At 34.0% G+C, this 19,815-nt stretch overlaps 2 protein-coding genes and 1 long non-coding RNA gene across 17 annotated transcripts in view; 1 reads left to right on the top strand and 2 right to left on the bottom strand.

The window, feature by feature from the left end:
* cep44 (centrosomal protein 44) overlaps positions 1-19,815 on the top strand; it is a 207,433-nt gene that overhangs the window by 15,509 nt on the left and 172,109 nt on the right. The window lies entirely within an intron of this gene.
* Positions 1,452-3,401, bottom strand: LOC141386126 (uncharacterized). Its single transcript, XR_012407230.1, has 3 exons — positions 3,328-3,401; positions 2,685-2,732; positions 1,452-1,839 (listed from the first exon to the last, which is right to left on the bottom strand). It is a non-coding gene; the product is annotated as an uncharacterized lncRNA (long non-coding RNA).
* Positions 9,833-11,698, bottom strand: hand2 (heart and neural crest derivatives expressed 2). The gene is made up of 2 exons (NM_131626.3): positions 10,690-11,698; positions 9,833-10,464 (listed from the first exon to the last, which is right to left on the bottom strand). Exons 1-2 carry the CDS (start codon positions 11,206-11,208, stop codon positions 10,366-10,368), a joined length of 618 nt encoding a protein of 205 aa, NP_571701.3. The 5' UTR covers positions 11,209-11,698; the 3' UTR covers positions 9,833-10,365.

Consider the following 19,815-nt stretch of genomic DNA (forward strand, 5'->3'; position numbering starts at 1 on the left):
TTTGTGACCTAGACTTATTTGTGTGTCAATCTACAGCAGGTTCTGAATGTGAAGGGCAGTAGACTGAAAATGCATATCCATTGATCTATATGCTGGGAAGGGTTTGCGGTGTAAAATAGCATGATGGGGAAAGTTACTTTAAGATGTAAAGAGAGAGTGAGAGACAGAAAGAGAGAAAAATAAATGTACAGTGAAAGGGGTAGTGCCAAGCAGGAGAGCAGATAGCTGTCATCGCTGTGGTTTAGCACAGTCAGCCACAGACTACTCCAGAAACTCTCCATTACTGCCCATGATGGATGGGAGAGGAACCTATCCCCGGATATACGGGCCTGAGGGGCCCCTGAGTGACAGGAGAACCTGGGGTTGCTATGGTATATTCGTTTTCATGGTTACACCCTGATCTGCTCTTCATTACTGATTCATGAGTTTGATGTCCTTCCTCTGGCACGTTCAAGACACTGTTAAAAAAAGTCAGATTAGTTATTTGGTGACCGGTTACCTTGTCCCAACTCCATACTTCAACGTATTAACCACAAGCAGTGAGCTTACTTTTGTGTTTTACCACATGTCATGTGAGGTTATTTTACAGTCTGTTGCATATGCAAGGTATGTTATATGTGCACAGTAACATATGTTTTCATGATTGAAAAACTGACTGGCCATATGTGTATCGCGCACAGATATAAAGATGTCTAAGAAATGGTATACCATTGTTGATACTAGAATCCCAGTTTCAACATTTGGGCCATCTCCGTGTGACACATCATTCATCAATTAATTTTCAGTCTATGCAACGAGAGATTTTTTATTATTATTTTCTTTTTCCGTTCGGTACTGCTTTCATATCCATTTTATTAGGCTATATGACCATGCATTTCACAGACATTACGACTCCTAGCCTATCAATGTATCTCAAACTATGAGCAATAATTATATGTATTTTGTACATGCTAATTAAGGATATTTAATTAGTACAATCAACCAGGTACACTGTAAAAAATGTTACTTAGATCTAACTTAAAAAAAGTGAGGCAAGTGGTTGCATCGGACGTTTTAGGTTGATTCAACTTCCAGCCTTTTTTAAGTATTTTAAACACTAAAACATTGCTTAAAACAAATGCAATAAAATTAAGTTGAGCCAACTAATATTTCTAAAATTATTCAAATCAGATAAACTTACTTTTTTTGTTAAACTTAACTTACTTATACATTGCTATATGTTGACTGTACTCATTTTAATTAAGTATTATGAACTTAATGATCTAAATAAAATTAACCATGCATATGTCATTTAAAACTAATTTAATTGACTTCTGGCTGTAACCTCAGAAAATAAATCTTCGTTTCTATATTGTAAGCACAATATACACTAGTAAAAACAGATAAACAGACTTTCCTGTCAATAACAATTAAATAAGAATGGAAAGATGGATTAAAGACCATAACATGTATTCAATATCAATCGATGTTCCTTTTAATAGTGACTACAAAATAGGCCATTAATGTGGCTACACGTACACAATACATTAATAAAAACATTAATAATACCAGATCCTATTGAGAAATCATCCAAGGCAACTCAGTGAGGAGATTTGCATATTTTGATGAAGATTTAGGATGCATAATGTCCAGTCCCACAAAGAGTCTCTAATATATCTCAAATGTATACAGTTTTGATGGATACTTGAAGTCGAGGACATCGGTAAGTCCAAACAGGAGCCATCATGCATTTGACAGGTTTGGCAAACCTCTGACAGTCCTATGATAATCCAAACTGTGTTGGGCTGATGGCAAATTTTTCCCGTGGGCAGCCGCATGCACCTCTGATTCCTCACAACTCTATTGGTAGAGACAAAAAGAAACAGGAGTTCAGGTGGTTGCTACCAAACAACATTAAATAGCTAAATACTAAATAGAAAATAACTACAAGTGAAGTTACAAAAGTGCAGTGAGAATGATGCATGGGTGAAACACCTTAGTTTATCAGTTAAAAATTACCTTAGTTAAAATTACCTAACTTCTATTTAAAAAATAAAAAAAGGTTATAGAGGTTGTGTAATTACATTATTCCAGGTGTTTTTAGTTATCAAATTTTAAAGAAAACTGTGATTTTACTCAGTGTAACAGTGCATGTCATTGTGGTTTCCTGTCAATCAAAGAATTGTTAAAATTTAGGTATTACATTTTTTGTTTATTTTGGCAACTTATAAAGCATAAGAATGTGTATTTAATTTAGATATTAAAACTGTTTGAAAATGGCTATATGAAAATTATAGAATACAAATTCTATAATTTAATTGTCATCTTCATTTTGCACCAAACTTTGCACGTCATAATACAAATTCTATTAAATAAATAAATAAATACATTGCCATTTTACACATTACATTAAGGTTTACAATAAATTTTTGCTAAAGCTACATTTAATTGACATTTAATTAATGTCACTGGCAAATGACAGTTCAGTGATTCAGTGTTATCAGTTAGCTTTATTGAAAGACTGACAGATAATAAGAAACTGCATTAGGATATTTTTATACTGTTTTTACTGTTGCACACATAAAAAAACTTCAGATATCAAATGTAAGTTAATTCTATGGAGCCCACTATTGTTTGCAATTTTACCAATGTTTTACCTGCCTGCAAATAATTATAGCTGTAGTTGTATCTAATGTTTTTCTTACCTGGATGTGAAGTTTGAAGATCCACAGGTAACAAAATCACTTTGGTATCTAAAGACCAAGAACGTGCATTTTAGAATGAGGTGCATACAATTTAAATGGTTCTGTAAACATCAGTAAATGTAATTTAAGTTAAAATTAATTGTAAATCTGCAATTTATTCACTATGCAGCATTAAAAAACTTATGGACTAAATCTCTAAAACACAAACTTTAAGTTATACTTTCTCTTACGTTAAACACAAACTACTTAACTGTTGCATACGTTTCTGCATTTAATATCCATCCTTAATGTGCTGCTATAACTTAGGTGAGCTAACTTTAGCTAAGTTAGCGCTAACAAACTGAACCCCCACACCCCGACCGCCCACCAGTGACCTTGTTAATCGGTTCTGCAACGTTAGTTATACCTACTAAGTGTTTTAAAACTACTTTCACTATTTTTTCTCAATAATATCACTTTTAATCGTTAGCATAAACTAGCGTTGGTTAGCGTTAGCCAACTTAGCTTTCCATGTGAGAGCAGTCTAACTGTTAACATACCTGAGGCTACAGTACAATTTACAAAGCTAAAACCTCACCTGCCTAGCGAAGACAGCAGTTTTGCATGACTTTACAATTATCATTCGGCTAAATTAGCAACTTACCGTGTTAATCAGATCCGCTGCTGGGAGCAGTTGATGTCGACCATTGCAGAAGCTGCGTCTGCCTGCTAAATCCCGGGCAATGAAAAAGGAGTCACGCCAAACTATTAAAATCACGTTTTATGAACACCTGCCCACATCGACAGCTGCTCTAATAAATTGTCTGTGTCAACTCACTTTTATAACATTTATTCTACACAATAACCACGTACAAAAATCTAATCAAATAAACTGCATTAGTTTTATTCAAAATATACAGTTATATAAAAACTGATATATTTTAAGTAAAGAGGAAGCAAATTTTATTTTTTTGGTATAAAACAAATAAAATTAACTAGATTGCAATTATTTAAAGTAGATAGAACCAACTTTGTGAGTGTAGCACTTTTTACAGTGTAGTCAGAGAAACTGTCAATTTGTGTGCATTTTACTGTGCACACTGATTTTAAAACAAGGTGCATGCATAACACGCAAGTTTTATTTGTAAACGTTTAGTGTGAGGTGAGTTCTTTGAAAGTCACTTCACAATGTCTTTCTTTGACAGTTAGACAGTTAAAACCTCGAGAGTATCAGAGGGAGCTTAAGATATCTTTATGGACCATCAGCCAACATCGCAATGACAGCTTAGGCCTCCAAGGCAATAATGTAGGTGTTTTCTGACTGGCGTCTACCTGAATTTATCTCTGTGGTTTAGTTTTTCTGAATGTTTTTTTTAATTATTATTTACTTATTTTTATTTATCAATTTATTTGTTATTTATTTATAAATGTATATTTATCATTGGAGACGTTAAAAATATTTTCAAGGTTTGGTAGGCCTATCCGATATAGCTAAATAGAAACGTGCCCGTTCGTTTTTACTATCAGTAATAATGCAAATGGTAGGCAAGATCGAATAGGTTTGATGCATCAACATGCCACAGGTTAACGGAAGTAATAAGCGGCCCAACAACATTTCCAATAACCCATACAGGTTCAAATTCATAGGTTAATTACTTTATTACTTAGCCTATTTTTGCAGTGTCTACTTTTCCCCTGTGTATTTATAATATAGGATAATCTCAATCGAACATCACAATTTGCATTGTACTAATATATGAAACTAATATATGAACTAATATATGAAACTAATATATGAACCAATGGCGGAAGCTTTATCCTTTTATTACATAAAATAAATTGTAACCCAGAGCTCAAGTATTCGGCGAAGACAGTCTGCTAGTCGTTCGACGAGACCTGTATTCGGGTTGTTTAATTGGTCAGTTTAAAAGGTTAACGCTGTGAATAATTTGTGTCTCTGATGAACGAAGTCTGTTTATTATTCAGTGAAGATGTATTGCAGTACCATTCCAATGGTTTCCATTTAAATGAAAGGGATAAAAACCCTCGAATTTGGTGAGGGTCAGGCAATGTCAATCCTGGACGTTTAGCAGGAAAAACATTACTATTAGGCTTAATAGATGGTAATACGCGGCCTACCGATAATGATTTGATCGCCATCTCCTCAGCGCATTAGAAGATGAAGACAACAAATCTTCACCGTCGAAGCGCTAAAAAAATAAAAAAAGCTGTTTATGTGCTGTAAAATATATCTTTAATAGTTATTTCTAATTAGTTTCCTATTACAAAATATTGCACATACCGCAAATAAAAAGCAATTATAGATCTCAACAACATTGTGTTTATATTTTAACTAGTGTTAACTTTTCTTTATCTACAACAATGACGTGTAGCACTCAACAATAAAATGTAAAATATGACGCTTTGACCTGACAGCATTTGACCCGGGCGCTGTTCATTTGTTATCGGCCTACTTTCTTAAAGTTTGCACCCGAATTTATTTGCAAATCTGGCTGGCTTAATAAAAAAAAGCAGCAATTCTTTCGTCGCTTACAAAAATCTGATCTCGGCGCTAAGTTCTGTTATCTTTGACTAGTCTATATAAAAAATAAATAAATAAAAAATCAACCGTTTTCATGTGATTCTTTTTTTCCCCATCTGGATTTATGCTCCCGTTTAAAGGTTTTTAATGTTTATCACCGACAAAACAGAGCAGTCGCCTCATGCTCGCAGGGATAAATGGAGTGTTAGAGGACTCGCTTGAAATGACACGCATGCCCTGACCACTTGGGAGGTCTTCTTTTCCTCTCACAGGCTCAACACTTAACGTTTTTTATGCAGTACAAGCTTTTTCTGAAATACCTGTAAATGAGTTGTGCTCATTTCTGAGTTGTGAGACCAACTGTTTAGCACGCGCAGTGAAAGTTTACTGTTTTGTTGTTGTTGTTGTTATTATTATTATTATTATTATTATTATTATTATTATTATTATTATTGATATTATTATTAACATGCACACGCAATTGTTTGATTATTTAATCTAAAACGCTTTATAAGAATATTGTATTGTCAAAAACGTGTGTATTACATTCACAAATCACAATAATAATAATAATAATAATAATAATAATAATAATAATAATAATAATAATAATAATAATACAGCAACCCTACATATCGAGCGTGTTTTAATAGTGACTGCACATTCTGAATATGTCCATTTTTAATTGTCATGCAAATAAACCATTTTGTCGTGATTTAAATAAAAACAAAGCCAGTTAACGAAAGTAAACAATTTTCGAATTGGTAGCAGAAAAAAAACAGGTTTTGCGGCGGAATTCGATCACAAACTATAGCCTACAACTATCTAATACAGCAACAATGGGAAAACACAACAGCAATAATAGCTTCAGTTTCATAAATGTTGATATGAGTTGATAAAATATTGAAGAAATTAAGAAAGCGTTTTTTGTTCAGTTTTTTTTTTTTTTTTTTGCCATCAGCTATAAACAACAAATCATTTTCCACTGTACGTTGGAGGTAAATCCAGTTTACCGTAGTAAACATGAGTGATCCTGCCTCTGGGTCGTCACGCAGCCATCTCCTTATGTCAAATACCCTACACCTTGATGGTGAGAAAGGTCTTTATTCCTTTAAAAGTCCGCTCATTCTTTCCGCGTTACCGATGTTTGAGGAGTCAAGGCGCAAGACTGTCTGAAGAACTTTTGGAGGACGGTTTGGAAGAAGAGGGAGTTGTTTCTGTGAGAAACTCAATCTCGAATACAGTAGCGGCCTCCATCTGGGAACTGTCACAACTGACAGCACCACGGGCACTAGCCTGATCTTCCGAGTAACATTCAGCAAAAGTGCAGTCCTTTAGAATGGCACATTGTCTGGCTGTTTAATTTGTTGAGAAACTATTGGCAATGTATTATCTGATACGGTGACGCCGACGTATGCTAATATTAAACAAGTTCAGCAGATCAGTGTTGCTGTCCTGTCAATAATTTAAATGAAAGGAGAAAGTTTTGGGTTTAGGAACTGACAATAGGCTATAAGCTACAAAGATACCTAAAGTTTTTGATTTGCTACCTCTGGATAATAAATACATAATAAATATACACTTTGCCCAATGTTTATTGAGATATGAGCAATACATGTATAAAAACTAATCTAAAATAAGAACGATTTAAACTAAACTACTGAAAATCAAGCTTTAAGTTTTATAGTTCATTTATTTGAAACACGCTTACTTGCAACATGCACTACTTTATTTACTTCTCTTAAAGTAAACGTATATGCTAAGTTTGACATTTTCGATTTCAGTAGGATATTAGACTTGTTTTGTTGCTAAACTCTCGGTCTAAATAGCAATAAATGCATAAACTGTTTAACTAAGATTAATTAACCTAATATATATGTGGTTTTCTTTGTATTTTTTCGTAATGTTCCCAAAATAACAAAGTAGACACTATTAGAGTGACAGTCTTGTAATTATTCATATAAAATATGACTTATGTTTGGAGAATCGTTCCTTGAAGTTGCAAACGTAAAGTTTTATTTATTTCAAATTATTCCATGATTTAGGCTACATTTAAGCTTGTTCGTTTTCTTAATTTTTATTCTACTTATATACTTTTCTTGTATTATGTTGCTATTGTTGTTTTTATTATGTTCTAAATGCTGTATGATTGCGCCACTTTAGCCACAGACAGTATTTTGTCTTTACCATTAGTGATTTCTAATCTATTTTTGATACAAATATTTTTATTTATTTATTTTTTGATGTAGGATCAGGGGCCTTACGTGATTACTTTAACCATATAGGCGCAGGATGGCTCTATTCTGACGTCAACATGTCTATACCAGCCATTGCTGCAGACATAAAAAAACGGAGGAGGGCCTTATGAGTTAATGGTTTACAGATGTTTGTAATACCAAGAATGAAATGTTGCTTGGTGCATGCTCCAAAATATTATATGACCTTGTATATTCTTAAGAACTTGGTGATTTGAAGTTTCAGATAATTCCATGTAAGAGACAACGTCAATTTGATTTTTGGCTGCGAAGTATCTAATGTCATTGGCTAGCCAAGTTGAAATAAAGAACACTGGGCATACTGGAAATATGTCGTCGTTTTTGCTGTCAGGAAGCTTTATATATAATCATACAGGACACGATGTGATGTAAAGTCAAAGATATAAGGATCTATACCAACGAACTTGTATAAGATATGCTAGGATTAGACGACTTCGTTTGCTTTGCGCCAGAGGAAATAGGTACTTTGGGCCTTCAGGAATCATGGTGTCGAATGTAAGATATGTGTTCTCTTCCATTTGGAGAGCCATTCATGTTACAGCAGCAGCAGAATCAGGTCACAATGAGGTCACAGTATTATCTGTATTCTTAATCAAGGGAGTTCGGACGGATAATTTTATCAGAGACGCCATCTTGACACTCTCAACAAATTATCTACAATTATTAGCGCACAGGACCTGTAGAATTAGACAATGCAAGGTAAAGCAAACGGTAATTTAACGCATTGTTGGGTCTTAAATCGTCGGTGTGTCTTCCTATCCTACAGATTTACTCTGAGATGTCAGATTAATTGCATGTCTGCGTAAAAAAAAAATGCTAAGACGAAAAGTTTCTTAAAGCCTAAACCAACAGAGCACATTAGCCCATAAGACTATAAGGCTGTAAGAAACAGAGAAAGATTTGTTTTGTAAATATAAACAGAATACTTAAAAAATAGGAATATGTAATAGGTCTAAATTAATGACGTCATTACATTACGCCATAGTTCTTTCTGACGCTGACTCCATTGTTATGGTCATTGCCAAAATTTGGTTTGAAAAGTAGTGATGCTAAACCCCTTCAACCCAGTGGGGAGATTCAGCTGCGCATTTTGATCGGCACGCTATCAATCATTTGCACATACGAGCTTGGCCGTTGCTCCGGCAAAGTCTGGCCCTCCTCCGTATTTTGTTGTTAACGTCATTTGGGCATTTTCCACTGGCTCCAGTTAGTCTACTTATTAATTTCTTTTAAGAGTTATGGAACTAAAATTCCTGCACGTTTCTATTGCATGTTATCGTTTTAAACACAATATTTCAGGTTTTAATAATATAGGCTATTTATTATTAATATTGTTATTATACGAACATTGCCCTGTCAAAGTTATAACTGTTTATTGAAAGTAAAATACTGTTAGTTTCATACATGTGTGTGTATGTGGACTAAATAGGCCTATAAGTGTACGCTATGGACGCTATAGGCTATAATTTCTAAGCTGCAGTAATGAAAGCGAATTGTCATTTTGATTTTGATTTTACCTTAGATTGACACCTGCTGCAGAAAGAATATCAGCTATTTAGCTATATACGCTTTGATTATTTTATTGCCTTAATTTTGTGTTCTAATCATATAGCCTACATTACAAATGCATATGCTTTAAAAACACTAATCGTATTTTAAGATAATAATAAATATTATTTATAACTTAATTTTCTTCTTTTATACATTGAAAAAAACTCTAGGTTGTTTTAAACCAGTTGTTTATCCTAAACATGGACAAACACTTAAAACTAAATAAATAATTTAAATATTTGCTCAAATTTGATTTGGAACAACACGGTTTAAGTAGCAACAAATAGTAACGATGTTTGTGAAAAATTGCCCGTTGTTGGCACTCCTAGCAATAACTAGCTATTTATTTATTTGAAACAGTATTTTTTTTTATTTATGTAATAGTGTTGTAAGCATAAAAATAAATCGGCAAATTATGCACAGCATGCAGCCACATTGCTGATACCCATACAGCACTTTTATCAAAGACAAACATGTGTCTTTAAAACTCTTACTTTTAAAAGCCTATATATCTCGAAACATAACACCGTATGGGTTGTGTGTGGGAATCGTTCTGTTTGTGCTTAAAGAGCTGCTGGTTATGCATCGCGTGAGTGGTGTTTGATTTGACTGTCACGTCAGTGTAAGTTTAATTGAAAATATGTTCAACAGTTTCTCTAGGCCCTGAATCGGCCAGCATTAATAGTTTATAAGCTGTTGACTCAGTTTTGCCTGCATCACTCATATTTTGTGAATACTCATTAAATGTGTCATTTTCTAAATGCAATATGTTAAATTAAATTTCAATACAAGAAAGGGTCTAAGATCAATAAAAACACAGTGGTTTATTGAATTAATTACATTGTTTACATCTCCAATATTAAAAGTTTGTGTCTTCGGACGGAAGTGCACTGAATGGACAGTTGTTTCAGACACCAGAATTGTATGATCACAAAATGACATCATAACACTTCAAGACATTTTCAAATAAAACATTTACTGTATCATAACATGGACTAGTCTTCCTTATAATTAAAGGAGAGCGAGAGAGACAGAAATAGATAATGAACGTGATAGAGAGACAAAAAGAGACAGAACTTCACGTAGTACTCCTTAGTGGCAGATATCTCGGTTTGATTCATAATGGGACAAGAAAACGAACAATAATTAACCAATATCAGACAGCAACACACAATATCTTACCAAGAGAGTATCCTCCTTCTAAAATGGAATGGTTTTTCCTCAAATATCCAATGTCCGTAGCGGGAAATTGCACATAAATATTCCATTAAATAAAGTGAGAGAACAACTAAAAATGAGTTCAGATGGCCTCATTTCGTCTTTTGCTTTAGTCTCATTGCTTCAGCTCCAATGCCCAAACATGCTGTGGCCAACCAGTTCTCCCTTTAGTTTTCTTGTCATTGCTGCTCCCTGAACTTTTCAAAACGTCATTCTGCGAAAAAAGAAACACCACAAAAAATATTATTTATATATCTATTGCACGTTAACACATTTCAGTCTACAGGCCGCGTTAAGGACAGCACAGTAATATTCACACAATCTTTTTTTCGAACAGAAAATATTTTAGATTTCTAATCAAAGACTAAGCAAGATTCTACCATATACTTAATGAACTTTATGAATTTTACAATTATTCTCTGTTTGTGTAGGATCTTACCATTTCCTTCTTTCGCCTTTCTTCTTTGGCGTCTGTCTTTTTGAATTCCGCTTTGAAGGCCTCTGTTTCTCCGTTCTGTTCGTCTTTGTCCAGAATGTCCATAAGGTAAGCGATATAACTGGTAGCTAAACGAAGGGTTTTGATTTTGGATAGCTTCGTATCCGCGGGCACGTTGGGAATGCATTCCCTGAGTTCTGCAAAGGCGCTGTTGATGCTCTGAGTCCTGCGCCTCTCCTTTCGGTTTGCCGTGGGTCTACGTTTCACTGTCCGCGGTCCCATTCCAACGGCGCCGGCCCCCGGTACTCCTCCGTAGTGCGAATGGTCGAGCCCGGGAGCTCCTGTTGAGTATTCAGGGCTGTACGAAGGTGCCATGGTATAGTCAGGAGGAGACATCTCTGGATGGCTGATAAGCCACCCATGAAAATAGGGGGGTTCTTCATGACAGCGACTGGCAGCAGCGAAGGAATAGCCGTCATGGTGCATCACAGGGTGGTGGGGAAACCCTCCAACTAAACTCATGGCGACAGACTTGTCTATACCCTACGGCGAACCACAGACGGAGTACGCTTTGGTTCTCAGATTGCGCGTACTTTTACTTGACGATTCAGACACCAACTGTCTCCCCATAAAAAGTGTTCATTTGTTGATTCGAGCGCAAAGTATAAATACAGTCCTACTTATTTGTCCATAACACAGACAACGCAGAAATGTTACAAGAACATTAACGGGTGATCAAACAGGCTTCAGCTGCAACGGCACTCGAGTTATTACTGAAAAAAAAATATTTACTTACACTTAAATTCTCCCCTGCAAATATCCATCACGAGAAAATTCCATTGCTAATAGTCATTAATGTTTTAGCGGAGATCAGAACTTTTTATGGATTTCGAGCACGTTGTGGAATCAATGAGGTGGAGCGTTGGATGGAAAAAGTTCCAATCCCTGTCGACGTTGTGCACGCAATTCGCAGCCTGATTCACTCTGTAGAAGCAGGCGAATTCCGCCGTTTGATCTCCATGTCAGCTACATCTTTTGAGCTGCTTGGGTTCATATATGTCGTCAAAACTCTTCTCAGCCAATAACGTTGCAGAGGAGGAGGTACATGAACTACATCGTTAGGGTGTTTACGCTTCCAAATTGCTCGAACTCTTAAAAGCAGCCAACTTATTGGTTACATAGACAAAATGTATTAAATAAATATCACTTATTTAAAAAAAAAAAAAAAAAAAAAACGATTGGTAATATATGCTGTCGTTCTAACTTTATTTGGTTCTTTCTTTCTCTCAGTGTGTGTGTATGTGCACGCGCATGCGCGCGCCAAGATTAACAATGAAATTTAGATTTTTTTTAAACCAGTTTAAGTATATTTTTAATGTGTGCGTGATTGTCACCATCATACTTTAAGACATTTAATTGAAATTATTGAATGCAGTATAAGGATTAGCCTAAGTTAAACAGAAAAGAATGCCGTAACGTTCTGTGGTAAGTTAACGCTACACTGGTATAAATTTGTGTGGTTTAATGGCGCTTTGAATAAAATTATTGTTAGGCTATCGTATATAATTGTAAAATAAGATTTTTTGTAAAGCATTTTCCTATGGTTAAAATCCTTGGTGAAGGGCAGTAGATTTGAAAACTGCACAGACATGAAAACCCACAGTATTCAGTCCCTCTAAGCCACTGTGTACTATGCATTTTTAGGCAGAAATTTAACTATTTTAGTCGAGTATAAAATGACCTTTCACTTTTTTCACGCGTTAAGTAGGCTTACAAACACTTCACTTGGTTTGCGGTTTGCCAATACAAACTGCGTAGGTGCTATGCATACGAAAAACATAGATTTAAAAAAAAGACCAATATAGTGAAATTTAGAGTAGCCTATTGTGTTATTTTAACTTATAACAATCCCAACATAAACTAAATATTTAATCTTAAATTAGAGTCTAAAAGAAATAGTAAACTTGTCAGAACATTTTACTAGGCCTCTATGTGTTAAAACATATACGATCGCAACTAAAATATAAGCTTTAGAAAAATAAATTTATTTAGGATAGTATAAAATTCATTAAAAAATCATAAGGGTAACATACAATAATGTAAAAGACGGGTATGATTGCACGCAATCACCAGTTTAATGGAATAGGTTTGTTTTGATAAATCAGCATAACTCTCCACATGTATGTCATATAGCGTTTTGGGGAAAAATGTTTGTGCCATTAAAGTGTAGACATCAATAACAGGTCAAGGGTTTTGACTGTAATATACGTTTATGTTGTATGTTTGTATACGAAACACTTTACAAGAACTATGTTTCTGGATCTGTTAATCCTCAATTGGTCCTTCTTTTTTACGACATCCATGTTCGAATACATATTTTGAAACCTGGTAGAACATTTGGACTGTATCCAAAAGACATTGTAATACAGTGCAGTGCTGGTTTTAACGCCTTTTATGTATCGTGCATCTATCAGTGTCAGAGGACTTGAAGCTGACATTTGAGTCGTTTTATTTTGACAGTTTACAGTGTTCCTCCTGGTGCCAAGTATAACAGCAATGTTAAACAATGTGTGAATGTCTATGGGCATAGATCCTGTGTGTGTGTGTGTGCGCGCGCGCGCGCGTGTGTGCGAGAGAGAGAAAGAGAAAGAGAGGTATGAGGAGAGAGGCAGAATAACTAGAGAGAGAGAGGGTGTGGACTAAATGTGTGTGTTTGTGTGTGTGAAAGAGAGAGAGGGAGCAAGAAAGAGCGTGTGAGCGCGCGCCTGTGTAAAATTTCACAAATTTCACCAAAGAGGGTTCATGATTTATTCGTGTTTAAGTGTTGTGTGTGGGGTTCAGGCGTAATTCATCTGTCTGAATGGAAGTTCTCGAGTAATTTAAATAGGCCGAGTCTCCAGTTAATGACATATAATCAGCCTTTAGGTCACTTGGTCAGACTTCTGGTACATACCCCTCCTCCTCCTTCTGATCTCCTTTCAAACTGAATTTTGTAAAAATAAATAAAGTTATGCAGAACCGAATATTTGAACATGAGATAATTGCTTAATAATTAAAAAAGAGAAAAAAATCTGAGTCATCAGAATTTATGAAAACGTGAATAATGCATGACCATTAGCATGAATGAAGTAAATCATGAATTTATGAGGTAAAATAAATAATAAATGTAATTGGTAATTGTAAATAAGTAATTCTAACCCATTTAAATGCATCTATTCCAAAGATAAAATAAATGTACCATCAATTATTTATTTTAATCTAAATGAAGAATTCTTAATAGCGCTAGATTTGCCATGGAAAATGCTCTAAAAGGAGGCCGCGCACTTTGATATACATTAACAAAAAAAAATTATATATATATATATATATATATATATATATATATATATATATATATATATATATATATATATATGGTTCTAAATGTTTATTGTTTTTGTTTACATTAAATCGCTAAACTGCAGTAAATATTTCTTTTTGTTTCTTTTTGTGACATTAGACAGCCTCTTTTTAAAATGTTAAAATGAACACTTTCTTAATTGACATACCTGATTTTGCAAAGAGCTGAAGTCTAATTTCCCATCCCCCAGTCAGTGCAGTGACCGGTGGGCTCCTTTCCTCTGGAGGTCTCATTAAGAGAGTCGTGTGCTATTTTCAACGTTTCCTCAATCCAGTGACTTAAAATAAAGCCGCTCAGTCACACCGGCGGAAAATTCACCCAAATCACGTTACCCCACTTCTCTGCCAGACGTTTGTTCTCTTTGCTGTTGTAGTTGTGATAATTGACTGTCACCGAAAACTGACAAGTTTTCCCACCCTGCCTTTCCACTAATATGCCGGCAGGTAAGCCGTAACAAGCGACTTAGCTTAATTTATATCAGTATTAAGCCTATCTGATATGTCAACTGATATGGAACAGGCAAAAGGCCAGATTTAGGGGACATTTACGAGATTTTAATACAATTCATCTGCCCTCGTGAATCACGGTCATTATAAACAGGTTATTCCAAACATGCGGTGAACTTATTTGCGACGCGGCACACACATTTCTTTCTTTCTTTCTTTCTTTCTTTCTTTCTTTCTTTCTTTCTTTCTTTCTTTCTTTCTTTCTTTCTTTCTTTCTTTCTTTCTTTCTTTCTTTCTTTCTTTCTTTCTTTCCCTGTTCAATTGATATAATATAACTATAATGTATTTTTAGACTATTTATTAAAAAGCACTTCTGCAAAATAAAGGGGGAAAGACCTACATTTCACTTTTATATTAAAATGCATTTTCTTAGTTTCTTTTCGATCGATTGATTTCCATACACATTTTAGATTTTTAAGCAAGAAGGATATTTATTAATGTATTAAATTGTGATAATTATTTATTTAAGGGACGTTTAATTTACTTTAATAATTAGTTATGAAATAATTGAATGACACGCGTCTTTATCGGATATTGGTAAATTTAATTGTTTTATCCATGAATGTTTAGTCTTTTTTTTAAGGATGGCAATAATATACAAGTTAATATATATATATATATATATATATATATATATATATATATATATATATATATATATATATATATATATATATATATATATATATATATATATATATATATATATATAACCATGTTTTAAATATGGACACTTTATACGAGCAACATAAATAAAATGCTGCAGAAATAATGGTTTTTGTTTGGACTGATAATGAAGAACTTTTAATATCCTTCCACTTTTTAATCACACAAAATGTTCTTTATGATGGATAAGGACCATTTATGTTATTAAAATGTTCTTCATGCTAAGAAAAATAAATGATTTAAAATGTAACTTTTTTTGAAAGGTTCATCTGGCAATCAAAAACGGCTCTTCTCTAGTATGGCTTTAAAACTGTAAATTTTGTGCCTTTTAACTTTAATTAAACAAATAAAGACATAAATACATAACAGATATTTACATATAAATTAAATACAGGTATAACCTCATTTTTCATTACACATTTTGTTGATTTTTAAGTAGCTTTGCGACTATATGCTAAATAATTCACATTATAAAATTTGTAGACAGAAAGGTTAGGGTTCGTGTTATTTCTCACATACTTGCAAATTGTCTTATAGTCAGGAGAATGTCAAGTGAAATCAAAATACATATATAACATTTATACAACAACAGCAACAACAAAAAAAAACCTTTAATTAAAAATTTGTCATATTTAGTTGTTTTATATTCCTATTGAAAAAAGTGATAATTTCAGTTTCTTGGACATAAATTAACAGTTTGTGAAGGGTTATTATAATACATATATAACAATAATAATGTCTGTGACCAGTGTACTTTTTTTAATAAATTTCCATATCACCGAGACCGTGTTCACAGCTACATCCATGTGCACTTTAGATGCCACAACCCATCACTTTTGTCAGCAGCTGTAGCTCTTGCAAATTCTTGCAATCAATTATCAAGCATTCAACCTTGAGAACCCTCCTCTCTCTTTCCTGTCACTCTTTTCCTTTTCTCCAACCCATCCATAATTCTTATCTTAACTAATCATCACTCAGAAGCTCATGTCTTATAACACCTGTTCACCCCCTAACACATAATATCTCATCCTCGCTTTCAGAGCCAGTCTGAACGATGCACTCTGGAGCTCCCAGAAACCCAGTTCTGAAGTATATTTGTGCATAGCCCGGTTTTACCGGCTTCAGATTATGTTAAAACTTCGAACCATAGCCACTATCTCAATTCTTCTTCAAGTTACTGTATCTTCATTCTCTTCATATGTTTTTGCAGACTTCCCCATGGACTGCAAATGTTGGTCTTTTTTCCCTCCTCCTCTTCATCTTTCCATCACCACCCACTTCTGTTTTCATCCCCCTTTTTTCTCATGCTGTTTTTGATAGTTCAAAGTCTCCTCACCTCTCCTTCACCAACACTCGTTTCCTTTCATCGCACACATATACGCAAACACGAGGTCAACCTTTCTATTGTTTCTTGCCCTCTTGAGTTGCTCTCTTATTACGTAAAGCAGAAACGTGTGAGAAAAAAGCAGATCTGAGTAGAGGGTTAATCTTCACGTGCCTCTCGATCAGACTGCTGTCCGTTTCATACCATGGAGGTCAATGTTAAAGCCTTACAGACTGTAATATGAGCAGCACACCTGACACATGTGGGAAATGAGCCTTTGTGTAATAGACACAAATACAACTCATCCATTGACACACCAGACTTGCTTATATTCACTCTATTCATGCGCCCATTTCCTCCCAATGTCCATTTGCAAGCGCATTAAGTGTTATCACCAATCAATCTCATTACCCAAATAAAATGAGGGCAAAAAAATCATTAGACTAATGAGGACAGCTTCTTTTCAGTCAAGCTCACTTTTACAGTTATCATCATCATCATTATCGATGTGTGTTTCTGCTGTATGTTGCTCTAATCCGGCTACACCGTCTAAAGCAATTTCAGCTCCCTGAATCTCTGCTTGTACCGGCTTTGTTTCCAGAGTCATTTCAGAGACAAATGAGATTCATAATTCACATTCTTTGGCCCTAACACAATACTACTAACTAGTTTATGCAATACATCCTAAATCCAAAAAAAACCCCAAAAAAAACATGGAAGCTGGGCTTTAATCAGAGCCATGTGTGCAAATGCTTGTGGAGCACATCATATGGCCAACAACATGACAGTGGATGCCAATTGGTGGACAATGAAATATACTGGATATGACCTCGTTCTTGGTTTATGCCACAGTTTCAGAGACAATAGTGCTATTCTGAAGTGGTCATAGCAATGTTTTGCAGGTCATATTTAAAAGTGTAGTTCACACAAAAATGTCTTTCTGTAATGTAATTTGTTGTCCTACATGTCATGTGCAATCTGCTGTGAATAGTTTTCAATCACTAAATTTCACCAACGATAAAAGAGATGTTTCTTGTTAAATATACTCCAATTGTGTTTGATTTAGGGTAACAATGTCTGAAACTGGATAAGTTTTACATGAACAAACAGGTGTAGTTAAAATGATTCAATTTACATAATTCTACGAACATGCTGAATTATGAATACTATAGTTGGAAATATCAACGTGCTTATACTTACAATGTAAATAAATCTGGGTTCCACCCAATTTCTTTATATTGTCCCTGCACAAATTAATTGTTAACTTAATTGTTTTTACAAAATTATGTAGATTGAAAATAAAACAATTATTTGTACCCAAAATAACTCAAGAATTGTGTTGATTTAGCTCATATTTAAATAAGCAGCTTGAACAAGTAGCAAAATTCCTTTTTTAGAGTTGTTAAATACTAACGCATGACTGGGACAAGGGATTTTTAATCATTTAGATAGGCTGCCGCAGACCCCCAAATATTATCATTCTGGGGGCCCTCATATTAAAATGTAAAATACACTTTATACAATTCATACTGTTAAAAATAATGTTTTTAATAAATATGTAGCTTTTATTTATAGTGCATTTCTTTTACATTTCATAATATGTAAGCATTTGATTATTTTTTACACAGTTACACAGTTTATTTAATCAATGTATACATATAGATAGCTTGTGTATACATTACAATAATAATAATTTGTATATTTATTGGATTATTTCAAGCGTAATTTGTTTCTTTACAGTAATGTGTGTTTGGTTATTTGGTGACATTTTACAATAAATATCCATTAGTTAATGTATTTATAAATATGAACTAAAATGAACAATATTTGAACAGCATATATTAATATTTAAAGTTGTGCTTGATAACATTAATGCACTGCAAGGTTCAATAATCTGTTTTTTCTATTCATTAACATTCAGATGAATAACTAATGTAACTAACACTGTTTTTCTTATTTTTCTTGTTAGTTAATACATCGAAATGAACTAATTGAATCAGGTTCTAAAGTAATACTGCATACTTAAATAAAATGTTTATTTTAATATTATAATTTGTTTTATTAAATTATGTGAAAAATGTTTCCCATCACTGGGTTGCAGCTGGAAGGGCATCCGTTGCCTAAAACATATGCTGAAACATTTGGCGGTTCATTCCGCTGCAATGACCCCTGATAAATAAGGGACTAAGCCGAAGGAAAATAAATTAATGAATTTAAAACTATTTTTCTTTAGTTTTTACATTTTTAATTATATTTCGATAAACATCTTTTCAAGAACTCCCAAGTAGTCTTTTGCACCCCTCCCCTGAAGAATCTCGAGCACCTAGTTTGAAAAACAAAAAAAGATATTTTACAAAATGTAATACCGTAATTTGCATTTTTGGGTGATTTTGAGATACCAAATGTGTAGAAAAAAAAATATGTGCTTGAACATCAGGGAATCTCCTTTCTCAGTTCCCAATAATATTGTCTCTGTTAACAAGCTTTGGATTATTGTGTCCTCCATTAATCACACACTCATAGATCCCTCTGCTCTGCATCACATCCTCCTGTACGGGGAACCACACATGTCTGAAAGCACTCCTTATCCAATCATGCCACACGAACGAGAGGAACTGTTTGAAGATCAGCTCATTTCTATAGTGTTACCACAGCTGGTGTATTCCCTAGAAGATTATGGACTGTTGCACATCTGATTATTATCAAAACACTGAAATGAATCGTGAGACCATGAATCACTCTATCTAATGCAGCTGTTTAAAACCTTTCAAAATCTGACACTGTTTGTAGAGCCAAGTTGTTGTAATTTTTTATTTAATCATCCAGAGTGAATGCCAATTAACCAGTTCCCTTTTTGGGGGTAAGAAGATGGATGGGATTTGCCAAGCAAAATCATGGGCTTCTCCCAATTTGCTCTTTTTTTCTGATGTGTCAGGCAAAACTAGGCCTTTACCTTACTTGTTATTGGTTGTTCACTCAACAGGTGGCTTTGATGCATTGGCTGATGCTTATGTTTTCTCTATAGTTTGTATTTGTTTATGGATTGTCATTTGGTTTTAGTCCTATTTGGCAATGTTTGTGGAAAAAAAACACAAACACACAGCTCACCTCAAAATATAATATATTATAGATATAATAATAGATAATTGGTAACATCAATCTAATTAGTCAAAAAAAGTATATATATATATATATATAAATAAAATAATAATAATTTCATGCAATCACCTTCC

Source organism: Danio rerio, chromosome 1 (assembly GCF_049306965.1).
Source record: "Danio rerio strain Tuebingen ecotype United States chromosome 1, GRCz12tu, whole genome shotgun sequence".
Classification (NCBI taxonomy): domain Eukaryota; kingdom Metazoa; phylum Chordata; class Actinopteri; order Cypriniformes; family Danionidae; genus Danio; species Danio rerio.

Bases quoted from the DNA above. Each gene is read 5' to 3' on its own strand.
- hand2 (NM_131626.3), bottom strand. From the start codon at position 11,208: ATGAGTTTAGTTGGAGGGTTTCCCCACCACCCTGTGATGCACCATGAC. The intron at 10,465-10,689 runs GTAAGATCCTAC...CTTTTTTCGCAG, and splicing joins AAAGGCGAAAGAAGGAAATG to AATGACGTTTTGAAAAGTTC.